The 18,840-nt window shown below is 48.8% G+C and overlaps 1 protein-coding gene and 1 long non-coding RNA gene across 2 annotated transcripts in view; one reads left to right on the top strand and one right to left on the bottom strand.

The window, feature by feature from the left end:
- Positions 1-18,840, bottom strand: part of LOC148593529 (uncharacterized) — a 65,993-nt gene that overhangs the window by 14,189 nt on the left and 32,964 nt on the right. The window lies entirely within an intron of this gene.
- LOC104573719 (nuclear GTPase SLIP-GC-like) lies at positions 1,006-17,955 on the top strand. The gene is made up of 19 exons (XM_088530752.1): positions 1,006-1,033; positions 1,416-1,514; positions 2,005-2,119; positions 2,755-2,977; positions 3,501-3,707; positions 4,271-4,498; positions 5,683-5,858; positions 6,001-6,016; positions 6,393-6,395; positions 6,884-6,973; positions 10,734-10,839; positions 12,605-12,738; positions 13,189-13,353; positions 14,140-14,297; positions 15,226-15,355; positions 15,820-15,928; positions 16,660-16,796; positions 17,438-17,528; positions 17,885-17,955. The coding sequence occupies exons 1-19, from the start codon at positions 1,006-1,008 to the stop codon at positions 17,953-17,955; spliced, it is 2,286 nt and encodes a 761-aa protein (XP_088386878.1).

Here is an 18,840-nt window from a genome sequence, read left to right as displayed (position 1 = left end):
GGAGAGACCCAGCTCAATGTCTAGCTCCAAAGTCTGCTCTCAAATCTGGTGCTCCAGCCATGCCATGAAGTTGAGAGGAATTTCTTCCAAATTTGGTGTTTATTCAGTTTGGGGACACGGTGAGATAGCATCAGCAAGGAGGAAGGTGACCGAGTGCTCAGGGACCAGGGAGGTCTTAGCAAAGCGCATGGTCAGCGCAAGGCAAGGTTTGAGCGAAGAGCAACCCAAGAGCAACCTTTAGGGAAAGGCAGTGGTTGGTGGTTAGGGTGGCAGGAAGGCAGGAGAAGGAAGAAGGTGAGGAGTGGCCGAGGAGCATGCCCGGGCATCTGCAGAGGGAGGAGTTTCCCTCTGTGACAGTGCTTGCTCCAGGCTTCAGTTTCACTTCTGCTCTTCTGCTCTTTTGGGAGCCTTCACAATTCCCAAGGTAAGAACTAGAAATCACTTCAATTTACTTTGCTTTTCTATCAAAAAAAAAGTTTTTTAAGGCCATAATGATTCATTTTCTATAGGGCTCCTATGATCATTAGCACAGTATGTTTATGTAGAGCATGTGACAGTTATTCTCCTCAAGGATAGTTTGTGTTTAGGAGTAAGTTTTCCAGGTGTTGTTAAATCTACTTTGCTCAACAGTCACTCTCCGGTTACTTTTTTCCAAAGCTCTCTGTCTTTTGTCACTCCCACTCACTTAAAATTGTGCAAATGCAGCTGATTGCTGCTCCCAGGGAGACTTTAAGGGGATACCATGGTGGTCTGCAAACAAACTAGAAGCATAAAAATTCCTAAAAATCTTGCTGAGGAGCTGAAGGGACATCCTCCTCAAATCAAGGAGAGTCTGGATGAAAACTGTAATCGTGATGGGAGGAGTTTGCAATACTTTCACATCTCATACATATCTCTTTTCCTTCTGAAGCCACCAGGGTGCCTCCTGATCTGCACCCATCCTAACTTCAAATAAGTGGTCATCAGAGCCCATCAAGCTCGCTCAAGGCCACCCCTGGTCTAACCATGGCAGAGAAAATACCAGAACAACAAGGTAGGAGATTGTGTTCTGCTGTCCCACGTATGCCCTGGCATCTGCAGAGCAGGGCATCCTGGATGCAGTGATTTCCTGTTCTCCAGCTTGCACCTGGTGCAGAAGCAGTCCACAAATTCATAGTCAGCATCCTCTTTCCAAGTTCTGAAAAGAGAGATTTGGGGGAGCTCCCGTGTGGTCTCCTGTGGGAAATGGGAGCAGGTTTGGGTTAGGTAAGAGGCATCACACTTTTCCATCCTCAGACTTTGGCTCCCAGCAGGAGCAGCTAAGAGGTCAGGAGCTTAAACGGATCCTTTCCCAGAGCAGCCAGGCATGAGCTCTGTGTTGCAAAGTCTCTTGGGAGACTTAAGGTGCTGATGAGAATTTTGTCTCCTCTGGCAAGGTAACAATGATGATTCAGTGGTAGAGATTCCCAGGAAAAAGAAGAAGTTCTGCAAAGGTCCAAATTCAGATGAAGAGGGGCAAGAGGAACTGAGGAACTGTGAGTATGCCTAAGAGTAGTGTTGGCAGACCCTGGTGGGGCATGTTTGGAGGAAGAGCTGCTCTGCACATACATAAGGTGCCCCAGGGGTCAGCTGTAGCTTGTGGGAGTAAATGGGTCTGCATGGGATGGTGCCAGCAGAAAGTGATGTGGAAGCATCTGTGCTTGCCATGGGATTTCCTTGGCACCATCTCAGTGGCTCTCACACCTTTCCTGTTGCTGCCCCTTGAAAGGGTGAGGCAGTCCTCTGGGGCCAAGGGACACCATCCTTCAGGCTCTTCATTGCTGGTCTCCTGCCCACCAAACCACCCACATTAACCAAGTTTTGGAGTCATCCATGCTGCAAATCGCGTGCGCAGTGTTCTGCTTGATACTTGTGGGCTGGGTTTTGAGGGGGATTCTGCTGAGGGCTGCTAGTTTGGGAGGTGCCACACTAGGACATGGTGACATGGACACAAGCTCTGATTGTACAACCATGCCCTCCTTCCAGGTAAAAAGTTCCAAAAGGAGCTAAGATCCATCCTGGATCAGGCCTACGAGAAGCTCTCAGCGTTCCTCTCTCGACATGACACATCTGGGGCACCAGATGGGTTTCAATATATCAAGTGAGTTCTCAGCCCTTTTCTTTTTTTATTTTTCCTTGCAAAAGGGAATGTTTTATTGTTCTTTCATGGAAAGAGGACATCCAGAGTTCTTGCCTTACCCCTGGGTTTTTGAGCCAGGCTGCACTTGTCAGGAAAAAGAGGAAGTGCTGGGCTGGATGTGCAGCAGATATTTCAGGAAGATGTTTAGGAGTCTGGACAGTTGTGAGATACCCCTATTTCCGGGAAAGTTCTATCCTGCAGCTACACAACCTCGGAATGTATTATTATCTCAGGTAGCATCTCTTGATGCCACAAGGGCCCACTCTGACCAAGAAGCCTTCCTGAAAACCCACGGGCACGCTCCTCCCTAGACCCAAGGGGAAACTTCTTGTCCAGAAAGAGGTCCAGGTTGCAGCCAGAATTCTTGCTTTGCAGAATTTCCTGGAATTCTTTTCCAAAGACAGTAAACTCCATTTCCTGATAAGGAGAAATGCCCTTTAGAAGGTCTATATGATGTCCAGTGAGCCAGATCCCGCAGCTTCCAGCTGAAAATCTCCTCTGTAGATATAACAAAATGTGCTTCACCTTTTTCAAATGCAATGACTCCCTCCCAAGGGAGTCATTTAAATCACCCTTTCTTCCCTCTTCCTCCTCAGGAACCGCCTTGCAGGCCTGAAGCCAGATGTTTTGAAGGATCCCATTTATGTTGGTCTGTTTGGCAGCACCGGGGCTGGGAAAAGCACATTACTGAATGCCATTCTTGAAAAAAAAGACTTCTTGCCAGTATCTGGGAGCCAAACCTGCACGTCTTGTGTGGTGCAGGTCAACACAAGCCGCAACAAATACTATGAAGCAAAAATTTACCTCCTGAATGATGAGGCAAGGATAATATTCATGGTTATTGTGCCCTTGAGGGGGAAAGGAAGGACCCTCTCTAGGCAACCTGCTCCAAGTTGCTCCAATGCTCTGTCCCTCTCACAGACAAGATCTTTTTCCTCAAATTCAACTAGAGTTTTCTGTGTTTCACTTTGTGCCTATTGCCTCTCATCTTATTGCTGTCCAGCCCTGAAAATAGTCTGTCCTAGTCTTAGAGGGCTTCTCCAGAGGGAAGTTCAGCCTTCTGGAAGGGACTTGGGCATGGGGGAGGATTTAATAGCAGATGGCCAGAGTCTTCCTGGAGAAGTGTTCCTGCAGACCCTGGCAGTAGTTCCCACTGGTTTAGGTGCACAAATAGAGAAGCAATATGACTTCTTCCTTGCTCTCCTCTCCTGGAGGACCAAGGCACCTCAGCTGTGCCCATGTGCTGACTGTCTTGCTCCATCTTGCTTAGGCTCCATCCTTTCCTTCCCCCTTCCTGGCACTCAAGCTGTTACCGTTCTGTGTATTTGATGTGTGCCAACAGGAGTGGAAGGATGAACTGAAGAATCTGCTGGCACTTATGGAAACAGAGGAGGACGGCGAGAATGATGGTGAAAGAGATGAGAATGCCTTGAAGATCTGTGCAATCTATGGGGAAGGAGCTGAGAAGAAGACCTATGAAGAGCTGTGTGAGATGAAACCCATCGTCAATATTCCCCGTTCAAGATGCTTTGACTTCAAGGAAGCACAAGTGAGTATTCTGTGCCTTTCCAGGCCAAAACTCAGCTTGTGCCTTTGCAAAATCTCTGAACCCAGTTACTTGTCTGAGCTTCAGCAAGTGGGGTTAGTCTTTGGAGCAGGCCTACCTCTCTGGGAAGGATACCCAGGTGGTGCCACTCCACATCTTGTCAGCCTGTATGTTTCTGTCATGTCTAATCCTGTGTGCAGTGCCCAGCAGATTCCAAGGAAGGTGACTGCCAGGTGCCAAATGATCTTGGGGGCCTCCTGTTGCCCACTGGTTTTGGGAGGTGTTGAACTTTCCCCATCAGTTTGTTCTCTTCCCAAGGAATGTTCATCCTACTGGGAAGGGTTGGGATTTCTTGGGTTGCCCCACCAGTGTTAATGGTGAGGCATCCTGGGGAAGTCATTGTCCTGTTTCATAGTGTAAGGTCCAAGGTCATATTGGAGGTCCTCCAAGGAAAGGAGGCTCTGATGTCGCAATCACCCATGAAAGTTTTTCATGGGTTTCCTGTATCTCTGAGGTTCTTTGCTAAGGATGAGTTTTACTTTATTTCTATGCTGTGTCCTACCTAGGCAGAAGCGTTTTCTGAAAAGCTGGAACCGTATATTCGAACTCAAAGTAATGACGATGACACAGAAGAAGAACTAAGCAATGAAGACAAAAAGACACAGTGGTGGCCATTGATCAAAAATGTGGAAGTGACTCTCCCAAGGTCAAATGAGATTCCAGAAGGTGTCATCTTCGTGGATATCCCCGGGACAGGGGATTTCAATAACAAGAGGGATGAAATGTGGAAAGAGGTGACTGGCAAGCTGTCTCATGGGGCAGGGGGAGGACTTGTTAACTGTGGCTAGGAACTTATTTCAGCTGCAAAGGGGTTCTCATCCCAGAAGAGTGAGGGAGAGATTTAGAATTCTCTGCAGTGCAGTGGGGAACAGGGAAATCTTTTAGCAGAATAGTGGCCCAAAAGAGTGCTTCTGAGTATGCTGTAGGGCATGTCTGAGATAGTGAACTTTGCAGCTCAGATGTGGAAGAGTCATTCGACTTGTGCACTGCCTCTCTGGGCAGCCTGTTCCAGTGCTCCGTCACTCTCATGGTTAAAAAAATTTTCCATAAGTTCCTGTGGAACTTTTGGTGTTTCATTTTGTGACCATTACCTCTAGTTCTGTCTGTGGCCACCAGTGAAAAGAGGCCGGCCCCATCCTCCTCACTGCCTCCCTTGAGGTACTTCTAGACACTGCTCAGGTCCCCTCTCAGCCTTCTCTTCTCCAGGCTGAACAGGCCCAGCTCCCTCAGCCTCTCCTCATAGGGCAGATGTTCCAGGCCCCTGATCATCCTTGTGGCCCTGTGCTGGACTCTCTCCAGCAGCTCCACATCCCTCTTGTACTGTGGAGCCCAGAACTGGACACAATACTCCAGATGCGGCCTCACCAGGGCTGAGTAGAGGGGCAGGATCCCCTCCTTCGACCTGCTGGAGATGCTCTTCTTAACGTACCCCAGGATCCCATGGGCCTTCTTGGCCACGAGGGCACACTGCTGCCTCACGGTCAACTTGTCGTCCACCATGACACCCAGGTCTTTCTCTGCAGAGCTGCTCTCCAGAAGGTCGGTCCCCAGCCTGTACTGGTGTCTGGGGTTATTCCTCCCCAGGGGCAGGACCTTGCACTTGACTTTGTTGAATTTCATAAGATGCTGATACCATGTTCATTCTTCTTCCCACCTGGTGTCCAGCTGCTCCCAAATGCTTTGCAAGGATGAGCACTCATGCTCATTCCAAACTCCCCAACAGCTGCAGCATTGAGTTGTAGGATTTCATGATGGGTGGTTGAGGTCTCCAGCTGGAAATGCATTCCCACAAAGACCGCACAACCTCTTCATCAGCCAGTTCCTTGCCATTGAAAGTGTTGACCATTTCTGGCATTTATTGTTTGCTGATTTTTGTATCTTGTCTCTCTGGTCCCTCTTCCCCTACTGCCCCTTGTAGAACATCAACAAATGCTCTGTCATCTGGGTAGTCAGTGCTTTTGGGCGTATTCAAGGAGACAAAACCCATGAGAACATCCTGAATGAAGCCATGAAGGCTTTCCAGAGTGGGATGTGCAGGGACCTGTCTTTGGTGATCACAAAGTCCGATGACCTGGACCTTGAGGAATACAATAGGTAATGAAACAAGCTTTTCTTGAAGTCCAGGGGTCCTGAGGGAGTTGTGTGTACCAAGCCTGCAGTCAAACTGCAAGAGGAAAATCCCCTGCTGTCTTGTGACTGTCTCTTTTTGGCTTCTGGACATGAGATATCTTTGGAGTGAGAAAAAAAGGGGCGTTCTTGCAATACATTGAGTCCTAGCCATGAGTGGAGCTGAGCTGAGGGTGGGTGATGCTGGTTCTGATCTAGCATGACTGTGAACATGTGCATCTCAGCACTGTCCTCCTTCCCTTGTGCTGGCAAGAGCTGATGAGTACCGTCTGCTAAAATGGTCCTTTTGTTTTCATTCTTTTCAGGGAAGTAAGGAGCGTACACGTGAGTATTTTTTATACTTAAGATTTGAAGCATGCAAAGAGACTGACAAGGAGCGCTTGTCAGCAGACAAAGCAGCAGTCATCAAAGCAACAGTTGTGGGTATGAAGTGATCCCTGCTTGCACAGCACCAACATAAATGCAAAGTACTGGCCTTAAGAAAACAGAGCAGGGCTAGAGCAAGTGGGGCTGGACTAACAAGACTTTCTTTTCTTATATTTTATGTGACTATGCCAAAGTGTCACAGTATCAGTGTTTTTAGAAAAGGAGTATCTTTGTAGCATAATTTTGATACAAAACTTCATCCCTACATTATCACACGGTCTTATTGCTATGTCCAAGCACATATTACAACACAACTTCTTTAGAGCCTCCAAGTATTACGAGAGGAGAAGCTGGTTCGAGCTAGCACCAGCAGAGCCGGTGTACACAATTGTAACAAGTCAGGCAGTTTGCAGGGAAGCGGAATGGATACTTCATGTGTTTAAGAAAACTGGGGATTTTGCATATGATCTAACTGAACCAAACTGATGGACTTGATGGAGAAAGCAGAAAGGCCATGCAGTTTTTGCCTGTTATTAGGGAGGAACCCTTTGGTCTTAAAAACATAGGGATCTGATCAGTGTGTTGGGAAATGCAGGTAATAACTCCTATTGCTTTTTCATACACAGCCTGCGATCACAAATGAGCATGATGCCATCCTAGGACGGAATAAAACTGTGAAGAAGAAGAAGAGTGAATCACTGAAGAGAAAACTACAGGTAAGGGCAGAGAGACCCAGGACACATCTGGCCTATCTTGTGAATCTCCCCATTTTAGCTTTGCATGGCAGGTCTGTTTGCCATTCTGGTAATAATCATTAATAGATGTTTTCCAAGAACGCTGGTCATTATCTAGCAGTTTCTGATCACAGAATCACAGAACGGTAAAGGTTGGATGAAACCTCTGGAGATCATCTACTTCAACCTCCATGGTTGAGCAGAGACACCCAGAGCACGGGGCACAGGATGGTGTCCAGGAGGGTTTTGAAGATCTCCAGAGAAGGAGACTCCACAGCCTCTCTGGGCAGCCTGTTCCAGGGCTCTGGCACCCTCACAGCATAGAAATTATTTCTCATATGGAGATTAAACTTCCTGAGTTTCAACTTATACGTGTTACCCCTTGTCCTGTTACCTTGTCCTTGTCCAGGAGAGGAGCCTGGCTCCATCTTCCCTACATTCACCCCTCAGGTACTTGAACATATTGGTCAAATCTACTCTTAGTCTTCTTGTCTCCAGACTAAACACGCCCAGCTCACTTAGTCTTTCCTCATAAATTAGATGCTCCAGTCCCTTCATCATCTTTGTTGCTCTGTGTTGCACCCTTTGTAGAAGCTCAGTGTCCTTCTTGTCCTGGGGAGCCCAGAAGAGCACATAATACTCCAGGTGCCTCCCCAGAACTGAGCAGAGGGGCAGGATCCCCTCCCTGGCCCTGCTGCCAACGCTCCTCCTGCTGCAGCCAGGAGCCCATTGGCCTTCTTGGCCACCAGGGCACGTTGCTGCCTCATGGTTAACTTAATGTCAACCAGAACTCCCAAATCCCTCTCTGCAGAGCTGCTTTCCAGAAGGTCAAACATAATCTGTGCTGGTGCCTTGGGTTATTCCTCCTCAGGGGGAGGACCCTGCACTTGTCCTTGTTGAACCTCATGAGGTTCCTCTCTGCCCAACTTTCAATCATATCTAGGTCTTTATGAATAGCAGCACAGCCCTCGGACCTGTCGGTCACTCCTCCCAGTTTGGTGTCATCTGCAAACTTGCTCGGCGCCCCATAGACTCGGCCCCATTTATCATGACCCTCTGAGCTCTGCCATTCAGCCAGTTCTCAATCCACTTCCCTGTCCACTCATCCAGTCCACACTTCCAGAACTTTCCTATGAGAATGTTATGGGAGACGGTGTCAAAAGCCTTGCTGAAATCAAGGTAGACAACATCCATGTCTCTCTCATCATTCATCCAGCCAGTCACCTCATTGCAGAAGGCTATCAGGTTCGTCAGACATGACTTTCCCCATGCTGACTGCTCCTGATCACCTTATTTCCCTTGACATATCTAGGGATGGTCTCAAGGATGAGCGGCTCAATCACCTTTCCAGGGATGGAAGTGTGGCTGACCGTCCTGTAGTTTCCTGCCTCCTCCCTCTTGCCCTTTTTGAAGACTGGAGTGATGCTGGCTTTCTTCCAGTCCTCCAGCACCTCCCCCGCTCTCCATGACCTCTTGAAGATGATGGAGAGCGGATGAGCAATGACCCCCGCCAGTTCCTTCAGCACTCTTGGGTGCATCCCATCTGGGCCCTTAGATTTATGGGTGTCCAGTTTGCCTGAATAATCCCTACTCCAATCGTCCTCCACCAGTGGAAAGTCCTCCTCTCTCCCATTTCTCTCTCTTGTGTCCAGGCTCTGTAGTACATGGGAACTAACCTTAGCAGTAAAGGTAGAAGCAAAGGTGGCATTTAGTAACTCTGCCTTCTCTGCATCCTCCACCACCAAGGCATCCTCCCCATTCAGCGGTGGACTAACGTTTTCCTTAGTCTTCCTCTTGCTGCTGATGTATTTGTAGAATCCCTTCCTGTTGCCCCTGACATCTTTTGCTAACTCTAATTCCAGACAGGCCTTGGCCTTTCTCATTTCATCCCTGCATTCTCTGACAATGCTCCTATATCGTTCCTGTGTGGCCTGGCCCTTCTTTCACATTACGGACATGCTCTTTTTCTCATTAGGTTTGCCCAAAAGCTTCTTGCCCATCCACACAGGTCTCCTGCCTGCCTTGCTTGACTTTCTTCTTGTAGGAATGCACCGATCCCAAGCTTGGAGAAAGTGGTGTTTGAATATGAGCCAATTCTCCTGGACCCCTTTCCTTCTAGGACCTCAGCCCAGGAGTTTCCTCCAAGTTGCTCCCTGAAGAGGTCAAAGTTAGCTCTCTTAAAGTCCAGGGTTGCAAGCCTACTTCTTGTCCAGCTTCCTCCTCGCAGGATCATGAACTCCATCATCTCATGATCACTGCAGCCAAGGCTCTGCCCAACCTTCACATTTCCCACTACTCCATCTCTGTTAGTATTCAGGTCTAGCAGCAACCCTCCCCTTGTTGGCTCATCAGCCACCTCCATCAAGAAGTTACCTGCAATGTCCTGCAGGAACCTCCTGGATTGTCTGTTCCTAGCTGTGTGATTATCCCAGCAGACAGCAGGGTCATTGAAGTCCCCCGTAAGGACCAAGGCCTGGGATCAAGAGGATCAGCAGATTGCAGCTGCCTTTAGAAGGCCTTGTTCACTTCCTCTCCCTGACCAGGTGGCCTGTGGTAAACTCCCACAACTGTGTTGCCCTTGTTGGCCTGCCTTTTAATTCTCACCCACAGGCACTTGACCCGCGCTTCGTCCTCCCCTAGGCAAAACTCTATACATTCCAGTTGCTCTCTTACATAAAAAGCAACTCCGCCACCTCACCCTCCTGCTCGGTCCTTCCTGAAAAGCCTAAGGCCATCCATGGCCACTTTCCAGTCATGAGAGCTGTCCCACCATGTCTCAGTAATTGCAATGAGATCATAGCCCTGCAATTGAACACGCATCTCCAGTTCCCCTTGTTTATTCCCCATGCTGCGTGTGTTTACATAGAGACATTCGAGTTGGGCTCCCAATGTGCCTCTCTTTCTAGCTGGGGCAGCTGGAACTTGACCATGTGGCCTTCTGAAGTTCTCTTGTTTTCCCACCTCGCCTCTTTAGGCTTAGGGCACCCTACACAGGCTATGGAGTTAGGCAGCTGTGAGTGGCATGGCAGGCCATCGCCTACCCCATAACCTGCTTCTCTGATGATATCTCCTTCCCGCCTTCAATCTAGTTTAAAGCCCTCTCAATGAGCCCTGCTAGCTCATGTCCCAAGGCTCTCTTCTGCCTTTGAGAAAGATGGATCCCATTAGATTCCATCATGCCTGCTGCTATGCAAGGCTTCGTATTAGCGAAAAAAACAAAGTTGTGGCAATGACACCAGCCACGGAGCCAAGTGCTAATGGACCATATCCTCCTATTTCTTTCTATATTGCTGCCGACTTTGGGAAGAATGGGGGAGAATGAGACCTGCACACCAGAGTACCTAATTGTCTGCCCCAGTTCCCTAAAGACTATTTTGATCACCCTCAGGCTGCAAGGATTACCTTCCAACACTCCCATATCTCTCCCTTTGGGATTGGCCGGTCTTCTTAGTTTCAGCTTAATTTTTGGCCACATGCAAGAAATCTAGAAAGTAATTGGATTTCCAGGATGACGTTTGATTCCAAATTTGTTTCACAAAAAAGGAAGAACCCAAATAAGCTCACTCTGTAGGCACAGAAGGAAGGAGGCCCGCAATACCAGCAGGATCAGCTTTGAGCTGGTCCGTGACAGGAGTGTGACTGCCCAAGAACACACCAGCATTTACTATAAGCTAATTAATATATTAAAATATATGTGCCACTAGTGGGTGACACATATAAGCTTGTCACATTTGTGTTGCAGGCAAGACTTCCCAGCGACTCTGCAGTCCTGCAAAAGGAGGATCTTGTGTACACAGTGAGCGCCCGGGAGTACTGGCAGGGCAAGAAGCTCAGCAAGGAGGAAACAGGTGACATTCAGGTTTTCTCTCTGCGCGAACCATGTCGTGGCTCTCTGAATGCTTCTTGACCCAAACTGAACTGTGGAGGAGCTGGCACAAATCCCTAGTACTAGAACAGCATGGTTGGTTTGGCAAAAAAACAGAACAAGGGAGCTCTGGTGGGATAGGAGAGGGCAGGAGAAGGGAGACAATGGGTATGCAAGGTGCAAGAAGAGCTATGGGAAGTCCTCAGAGAACCTCAGGGGTTGCTTTTTTTTTTTTTTTTCCCCCCCCTCCTTGAATTCATTGTTTAAGATGAACACGGACAAGTGCAGGGTCCTGCCCCTGGGCAGGAATAACCCCAGGCACCAGCATAGATTAGGAGTTGACCTGCTGGAAAGCAGTTCCACAGAGAGGGATTTGGGAGTCCTGGGTGACACCAAGTTGCCCATGGGGCAGCAACGTGCCCTGGTGGCCAAGAAGGCCAATGGGCTCCTGGCTGCAGCAGGAGGAGCGTTGGCAGCAGGGCCAGGGAGGGGATCCTGCCCCTCTGCTCAGCCCTGGGGAGGCACCTGGAGCCCTGGGGGCAGCTCTGGGCTCCCCAGGACAAGAGGGACGTGGAGCTGCTAGAGAGGGGCCAGCGCAGGGCCACGAAGGTGATGGAGGGACTGGAGCAGCCGTCGTGTGAGGAAAGAGTGAGCGAGCGGGGCCTGTTGAGCCTGGAGAAGAGAAGGCTGAGAGGGATGTGAGCAACATGGACAAATAACTGAGGGGAGAATGTAGGGAGGATGGGGCCAGGCTCTGCTCGGTGGTGGCCAGTGACAGGACAAGGGGTAACGGGTACAAGTTGAACCCATGGAGCTCAGGAAGCTCCATGTCCATGTGAGGAAGAACAACTTTGGTGTGAGGGTGCTCGAGCCCTGGCACAGGCTGCCCAGAGAGGCTGTGGAGGCTCCTTCTCTGGAGATGTCCAACCCGCCTGGATGCCCCCCTGTGCCCCGTGCTCTGGGTGTCCCTGCTGGAGCAGGGGCTGCACTGGATGATCCCTAGAGGTCCCTTCCAACCTCAGCCATTCTGGGATTCCTTGAAGATATCAAATAGTACGGAGCTGACACCCTAAGGGCACCCTGGCCTTGTGCCACCTTAAGGATTCTACATTAGTGGCAGTGCGTTGATCTCTTCCCTTTCCCCAGAGCATAAATCACTCAGCCTGTGCCAGGCTGCATCAATGGCATTCCTATTCCTGGATCTGAAGATTGTACAATTCCAAATATCCTTCCCTGCACCTTGGCACTTTAAGTTATCAGCCATTCTGACATTTGCATTAAAGCAATGTGATGTGACTTTTCACATAATACTTCGTCCTCTCAAAGCCCTCTCACTTGGTATGGGTTTGTTTTGTCGTTATTTGTTTCTCCTGGACTTTTCTGTTTTGAAAGACTGTCCTCCCATTTTTGCTAGTTAAACCTGGTGCAACCCAAGGTGCCGCTACTGTGCTGTGGAGCCCATCCAGGTCAGGGTGACCCTGCACATGCCTGCCATGTGCCCACCTTCTCCTCTGATGGACCAGCATTGTACAAACTGATACAACTGAAAACGAACCCTTAAAGGCCCTTCCCGGACACCCAGGATCTCTCGCTGGCCTTCTCAGGGCACCCAAAGGAATTGCAAAACACCACTTGTGAAATGTTCATCTCGCTGGTGTTCTGCAGGAGGGATGTGTTTCCATGATGGGGTTTTAAGAGGTTTTCATGGGGTGCTTGGACTTCTAACTCAACCTGTTTGCATGCTGCAGAGATCCCAAAGCTGAGAAAGTACATCTGGAATTTTTATGCATCAGAGAAGAAGAAGGAGCTGAAGGATTACGTGGAAGAGACTTTTGTCATTCTTTGTTTGTTTGAGAATCTCAAAGCCAACCAAGACAAAGAGGTTTGTCAAGAACGGCTGTAGCAATTACTGTGATGGTTGTTATTGGCATTGCTGGGAGGGTAATAAAAACTCCTGATGGGACTTTCTACTTCCCTATGCCTTTGAGCAGGCAAGGTGTAATGTGTCCTTCTCACATGACTAGTAAGATATATTGCAGTGGGTAGACAAGGGTGTTGATGCACGGGTGGCCCAGACTGTTGCTCACTGGCATCTCCTACATCCTTCCCAAAAAGAGGTATCACAGGCCGTCCCTTTGCTCCTGGGGGCAGAGAGCAGCCCTTTTGCACACGTTTTTCTGAGCAGGGTCCCAGGGTGTGTGTAGGGCAAACTCGCCTCCTGCTCTGCAATCCGAGGAGAGGGAAAATCACACAAAGGTGGGAAAAAGGGCAGAATTTTCCCCAACACAGCACGTGTTCAGTGATTTTTTTCTCTCTTGTCCTTTTGTTTCAGGATTTGCATGTGAAAAAAGGAGTCTTCAAAGACTTAATTGTGGAGAAGATACGTGAGCTTGAGAAAGATATTGAGAAATATTTTGCACTTACGGAAAAGCCACTCCAAGAAGGCATAGCTGAAGCCAAAAAATCATATAAAAGAATTATGAAGAAGTTCCTTAATGTGGGTATAAAGGAGTGTTTTTTGAATCCTAGCACAATCTGATTAGGCAAGGACTTCTGGAGGTCTGCAGCCCAGCCTCCTGATGCATCACACACAGCTGGGTCTGGCTTCTTCAGGCAAGTCCTGAAGATCTCCAAGGAGAGAGTGCCTACAGCCTCTCTCAACCCCTTTCCCAGGGTTTCACTGCTCACAATGCAGCAGTTTTCCTTATATCTAGCAGGGATTTTCCTTCCTGAAGACCCCTGTCTCCTGTGCTTTTGCTGCATGCCTCTCAGAAGAGTCTGTCTCCTTCTCCTCGATTACGCGCTCTAGGCAGCTGCAGACACCAGGCAGACACCCCTGTTGGCCTCCTCTTCTGCAGGCTGTCACACCCTCATATTCCCTTGTCTAAGAGAAATAGCAAGTGTCCTCCATTCTCTGGTGAGCAGCACGCTCTGTTAGCCACCCCTCTGCTGCTGCTTGCCCACTGCTGGTGTTGGGCTGAGGTCTGCATGTGTTAAGGCAAGGTCCAGGTCCTCAAGGCAGGGCTGCTTTGTGACTCGCGCTGTGATATCTCTCCTGCAAAATGCTGAAATAGCCCATGCAATCTGTAATGCTCCCCTTGCTCCTCCACACATACAGTTTGTAAACATGGAGAACATCCGCTACCCTCTGGGAAAGAGGGTGAAAAGCCCTTCCTTCCCCTTGACATGCTGGAGCTTCCATCTCCTCCAGTTACTGCAATGCAAATAGCAATCACTCATCTGCCCTATGTGCATTTGATTCCTTGTGCTTCCTCTTCTGCAGCGAGACCATGGGTATCAGGGCTACCACAAGACTCTCAAAGCCGTGTGCCTGAAGAAAGGCGTGTATACCTCCCGCAAATTTGACCGGATAGACGTCAATGAAGCTCTGGCTCAGCCCATCTATGATAAAATCGACGCAATATTTGGAAATATATTCAGGTGAGAAACTCTTGTCCCTGCTTGAAATCAAGCTGTGAAAAAAGGACCTTGAGCTACTGTAGTTCTTGCCCCGTCCCACAGCACGACAGCTGTGTCTAGCCTGTGCCTTGCAGATGTTTGTGTAGCCTATTCCTATACCTCTCCGCTAATGACCACCTCCACTCTCCCTACATAATCTGCTTTGCAAATCCTCATTTCAGCAAACTTCCCCTAACATCTAACTTTAATGTTTTCTCTGGATCACCTCCCAGCTCTCTACAGCTCTTCCCCACAAAGAATTTGTCACTCTGACATGTGGCTCTGGCTGGTACTGCCCACACCAGGACTGTCCATCTTTGTTCACTGGCATGGGCACTTGGCTGTGAGTCCCATCCAAGCAGCTTTGAGGCTCTTATTTCTCCTCTATGAGCCCTTTGGTTCCCATTGGACTCTTCCCTCAATCGCTAACCCTTTTGCTCTGCTGCAGACCAACACGTCCTTGTTGTGAGCTCTCTGAGGTCTTGCATGCCTATGCTTATACTCTGGTAAGCCTTAGACCAAGGCCTGGACATCTGCTTTGGTTGCAAGCTTTAACACCTTTAAGCACAAGGAAGTCGGTAAGAAAGGTGCAAGGCAGGTTTCTGTCTGCTCTGTCTGGCACCGTAGACAGCAAAAGGGAAGAGCAGTGGGGGACAGGAAAGACCCACAAGACGAAGGCAAACAACCACTCCACAGAGCTAAAATGGAAAGTGTTTTCCACCTGTAACTTAACCTGAAAGAGCACTGCATGCCATGGAGCAGCTATTGATTGCAGTGTACAGCAGATGTGGGGAGTGGGAATATGTCGTAGCACCCCACAACCTGGGTCACGTCATTGAGCGAATGACTTTGGGAGGGGACAAGTTGCTGTGTCCCTGTTTCGTCTGTCATTCCCATATCCCCCTCTCAGGATCCAGTTGGGCACCCGAGCCACTCTGAAAGTCAGTCTGCTTGAATTCAGATCCATGGTGCAGAACATGATGGAGGAAAAGGAGAATTTGTTGGCTAACGGCTGCCTTCCCAAGTTCCTCCAACAGGAGGTAGGCTCACATTGTGAGGAGATGTATCAGAAACATGCACGCTCAGATCCATGAGGATGGCCCTGCTGCCTGGTGCTCTCCAGCGGGGGTTCCACAGGTGGGAATGAGCTATGGGAGAAGGGAAAGGAGGGGAGCATAGTCCTTGTAGGACCTGTGGAGGCCAAGACCTGGGTGGGTGAAGAAGAACCACACGAGCAGTTCTGCCTTGCCTTTTGCAAGCGTGGTGTTCAGGAAGGGATGGACTTAATGCATTTGATCTTAAATTGTGACACAGCCTTCCTGGATGGACATCCACCTCCATAGTTCAGAACATGATGGAAAGGTGATGTTCGTTGACACCATCATCTGCTGAACGTCCAACATAAATTTAGATGTTTTTTATGAGATTAGCGTTAGAGGTTGTTAGCTTAGACGACTTCTGTGATCATAATGACAATGTCAAGCTTCTTAAACTCTTCTTGCAGATGGACTTCATCATCAGTGAGACTGAACAGCTCATCCTCCAGAGGAAAGCAAATATTTATCGCTCCCTCGCACTGTCCATCCAAGGAGACCTACTGCTATTTTATGAAGGTAGGAGCAGTCACCTTCTTCCTTTTTGTGCTGGAAGTTCTTTTTGATTTATGAAAAAATCATCCCAATGAGGGCTCAGAAGAAGCATCCAGGCTTACAGTTTGCTTATGGAAAGCCTGGAAACAGAGATTGAAAAGACCCTTTCTTAGTCATTCATTCAGAGTGGTTTCTGAGGTCCAAAGTGGATCATGTTCAGATAAAGGAAAAATAGCTGCCTGCTTTCTTCTAATTTGCTTATTCTTGACAATTAAGGATGTATTTTTCTAGACTTAATTCATTCTTATTTAGATATCTTTGACGGGATGCTAAAGCAAGGATGGTAAAGGAAGGATGCTACAGCAAAAAGCTTATGGATTTGTTACTGCTTGCTTTTTTACATCAGTAGGTGGCATACTCAGAAAGCAAAACAAGTGAAAAAGCAAGATCCAGAAGTCACTCATGTTTGCTTTAGAAACATACCTGGGTGGAGGTGTCTGTCGATGAACAGGTTCTGAAAAGGAACTGCTGCTCTTGGTACCAGGAAATAGTAGGTCACACTTTGCCCTGAGTAGGCAAGTGTCCTGAAGACGGGTGACATCCAATAGCTCTGTCTTAATGGCTTGTCTTAATGGCTCTTGGTGCAGAAGAAAGTGGCTTTCACCATTCTCCTTCCCCAAACTGGAGTGCCAGCCCTTCTCCCCACATCCGTCCCGGGTCTGGGTATCATTGTGACTCTTCCTCCTCCACCACAGAGGCTGCCAAGATACGAGGATCGCAAGCCTATCAGAGGATGCAGAACATCATTAGCGAGGGTATAAAGAGTGAGGTGGAAAAGGGAATGTTTGAGAAAGCAACAGAGCAAATGAAAAGGGAGTTCCAGAAACTGAAGGTAAGTTGCGTGTCTTCTTCTTCTGCAGGGCTTTCTTTATAGTAGAAGATAATGTTTTGAGGATAGAGGACAGCATCCTGAAAAGGACTGCCTCATGCTAAGGCTATTGGCCAAAGACCCTAGAAAATGCTGCCTGGGAAACTGTCTGAGGGATATTTTGATTGCACCTGTGCTGTATTCCATGCACAGAGCCAGGGAAAGGACTTGGGATGAATCTCAAGTGTGACTATTTCATTTATTAACGTTATTAATCCATAACAGCTGCCCACCAAGTACTGACCACCCTTAGCGCAAGGCACTGACCGGAGCTGCAGAGTCACATCCTGCAACACCCATTTCTGTCCAGCACTGTTCTGCCTGAGGGACTCTGCTCTGCCTTGAAAAGGGATATGGAAATATTTAACCCTTCCCATTCCAGAGTCATCTCTGCAAAATGCCCTCTCCTTCATATGCATCCCAACAAGCAACAACAAACAGCCCATATGGACATTGTCCAGAGGGAGAGTGGGGACAGGATGGCCTGGGTGCCACCAAGTGGGGACAGGGAGGAGCCCAGCTGGGGCTATGGGGCCGGGGATGCTCTGTGGGGCTGAGGATCCCAGAGTCATGTCCTGATGTGCTTGGCAATGCAATGGCTGCAGGTGGAGATCACCAGAAAGCTGGAGAAGGACTTTTCTGACATGTTCAGCTTTGCCTTCTGTCTATGGGAAGAACAGTATGGGGAGCTAACAGGTAGGGTTCAAGCCCCCTCTGGGTTGCCAGGGCTGGGTGGGAGATGTCTTCGCGCTGGGAGCCCGCGGACCCAGGGGATGGAGGGTATCGTGGCCTCGGGGCAGCAGGCACCAGCCATGTCTATAAGCTCCAAGGATAACTCCAGCTACCCGATCCATGGGTTGAAAATGTGCTTGCTTCAGGGCCAATAACACCTGAGCATCTTGGCTTACCATTTAAGACAACCAAGCTTGTTCCGCAACAGCAGATGGGAGCTCTGTGCCATATCTCCATGGCACAGGCAAGGTGGTGAGATGTCTAACATTCCCATGCAGTACCTGGCCTGTTGTCATGAAGGTGCTCTTCTTTTTCTGCAGGCTTACGTCAGGAATTCCTCTCCATCAGTACGATACGTGCGGAGCTGCAGAAGACTTCAAATGCCTTCTAAGAGTGCCCTCTCCTGCTGCCTGAGTTCCCTCTCCCTATTTTCCCATGCACGTTCCTCTCCCAAAGCACCTTCCTCTCTCCCTTTCTCCATCTTTGCTTCCCCCCTGAGCATCCCATGGTGAAGCTTGTGCAATCCCTGCTCTTCCCTTGCAACCCACCGGGCATCCCAGAGGGAGGAGATGGATTGGGGGCTCCATGTTTCAGATGGGCACTGGTGACTCCCCTGCTTGCTGCTGCTGTGTCTCTGTGCCCCTTCCTGTGTGGGGGGACAAATGCTCCTAGTCCAAAAACATTCTGAGTTTCCGTGACAGACTTATATCTCTTTTATATGTTAGAGCTTAATGATAGAAAAATCATAATAATAATAAATCCAACAAAAAAAATGTTCAGAATAAACTTGCTTCTATTGCATTTGTCCTCGTGGAATCCATGCTTGCGTAGATATGGCCCCAAAGAGCTTTGTCTCTGTGAAATGAAGTCATGGAGAATAACAATGGAAAAAGATGGGCTCTAAAGGCACTCTCTTACCTTAGGGTTTGAGAGATGGCCCACGAGAAGCAGCTGAAGGTGATGAGCCCAAATAAGTCTTCTTGCACAGGAAAAGGGGCTACAGGGAAGCCAGAGCCATCCTCTCCTCAAAGGCATGGGGAGGAAGGACTGCAAGCACTGGAGATAAGGTGAAATGCTACCTAGAAACAAGAGAAGAAAACATCTTTCCCTTGAGGATGGTACAGGGGAAAAAGCGCCCATGTAGGCTCCATCCTTGGAGACTTGCAAAACTCACCTGGACAACCTCATCGCATGTTGATGTTGGTCTTGCTAGCGGCAGGAGGCTGGACCACTGACTTCCAGGTCCTTTCCAACCAAAGGCACTCCAGGATTCAAT

The sequence above is a fragment of the Tinamus guttatus genome, unplaced genomic scaffold (genome assembly GCF_059628265.1).
Source record: "Tinamus guttatus ecotype Peru unplaced genomic scaffold, ASM5962826v1 Tinamus_guttatus_pri_ptg000386l, whole genome shotgun sequence".
NCBI lineage: Eukaryota > Metazoa > Chordata > Aves > Tinamiformes > Tinamidae > Tinamus > Tinamus guttatus.
Note: the sequence above shows the minus strand (reverse complement) of the source record. Positions and strands in the feature narration are given on the sequence as shown.

Bases quoted from the DNA above. Each gene is read 5' to 3' on its own strand.
- LOC104573719 (XM_088530752.1), top strand. From the start codon at position 1,006: ATGGCAGAGAAAATACCAGAACAACAAG. The intron at 1,034-1,415 runs GTAGGAGATTGT...TCCTCTGGCAAG, and splicing joins GAAAATACCAGAACAACAAG to GTAACAATGATGATTCAGTG. The intron at 14,298-15,225 runs GTGAGAAACTCT...TCCCCCTCTCAG, and splicing joins ATATTTGGAAATATATTCAG to GATCCAGTTGGGCACCCGAG.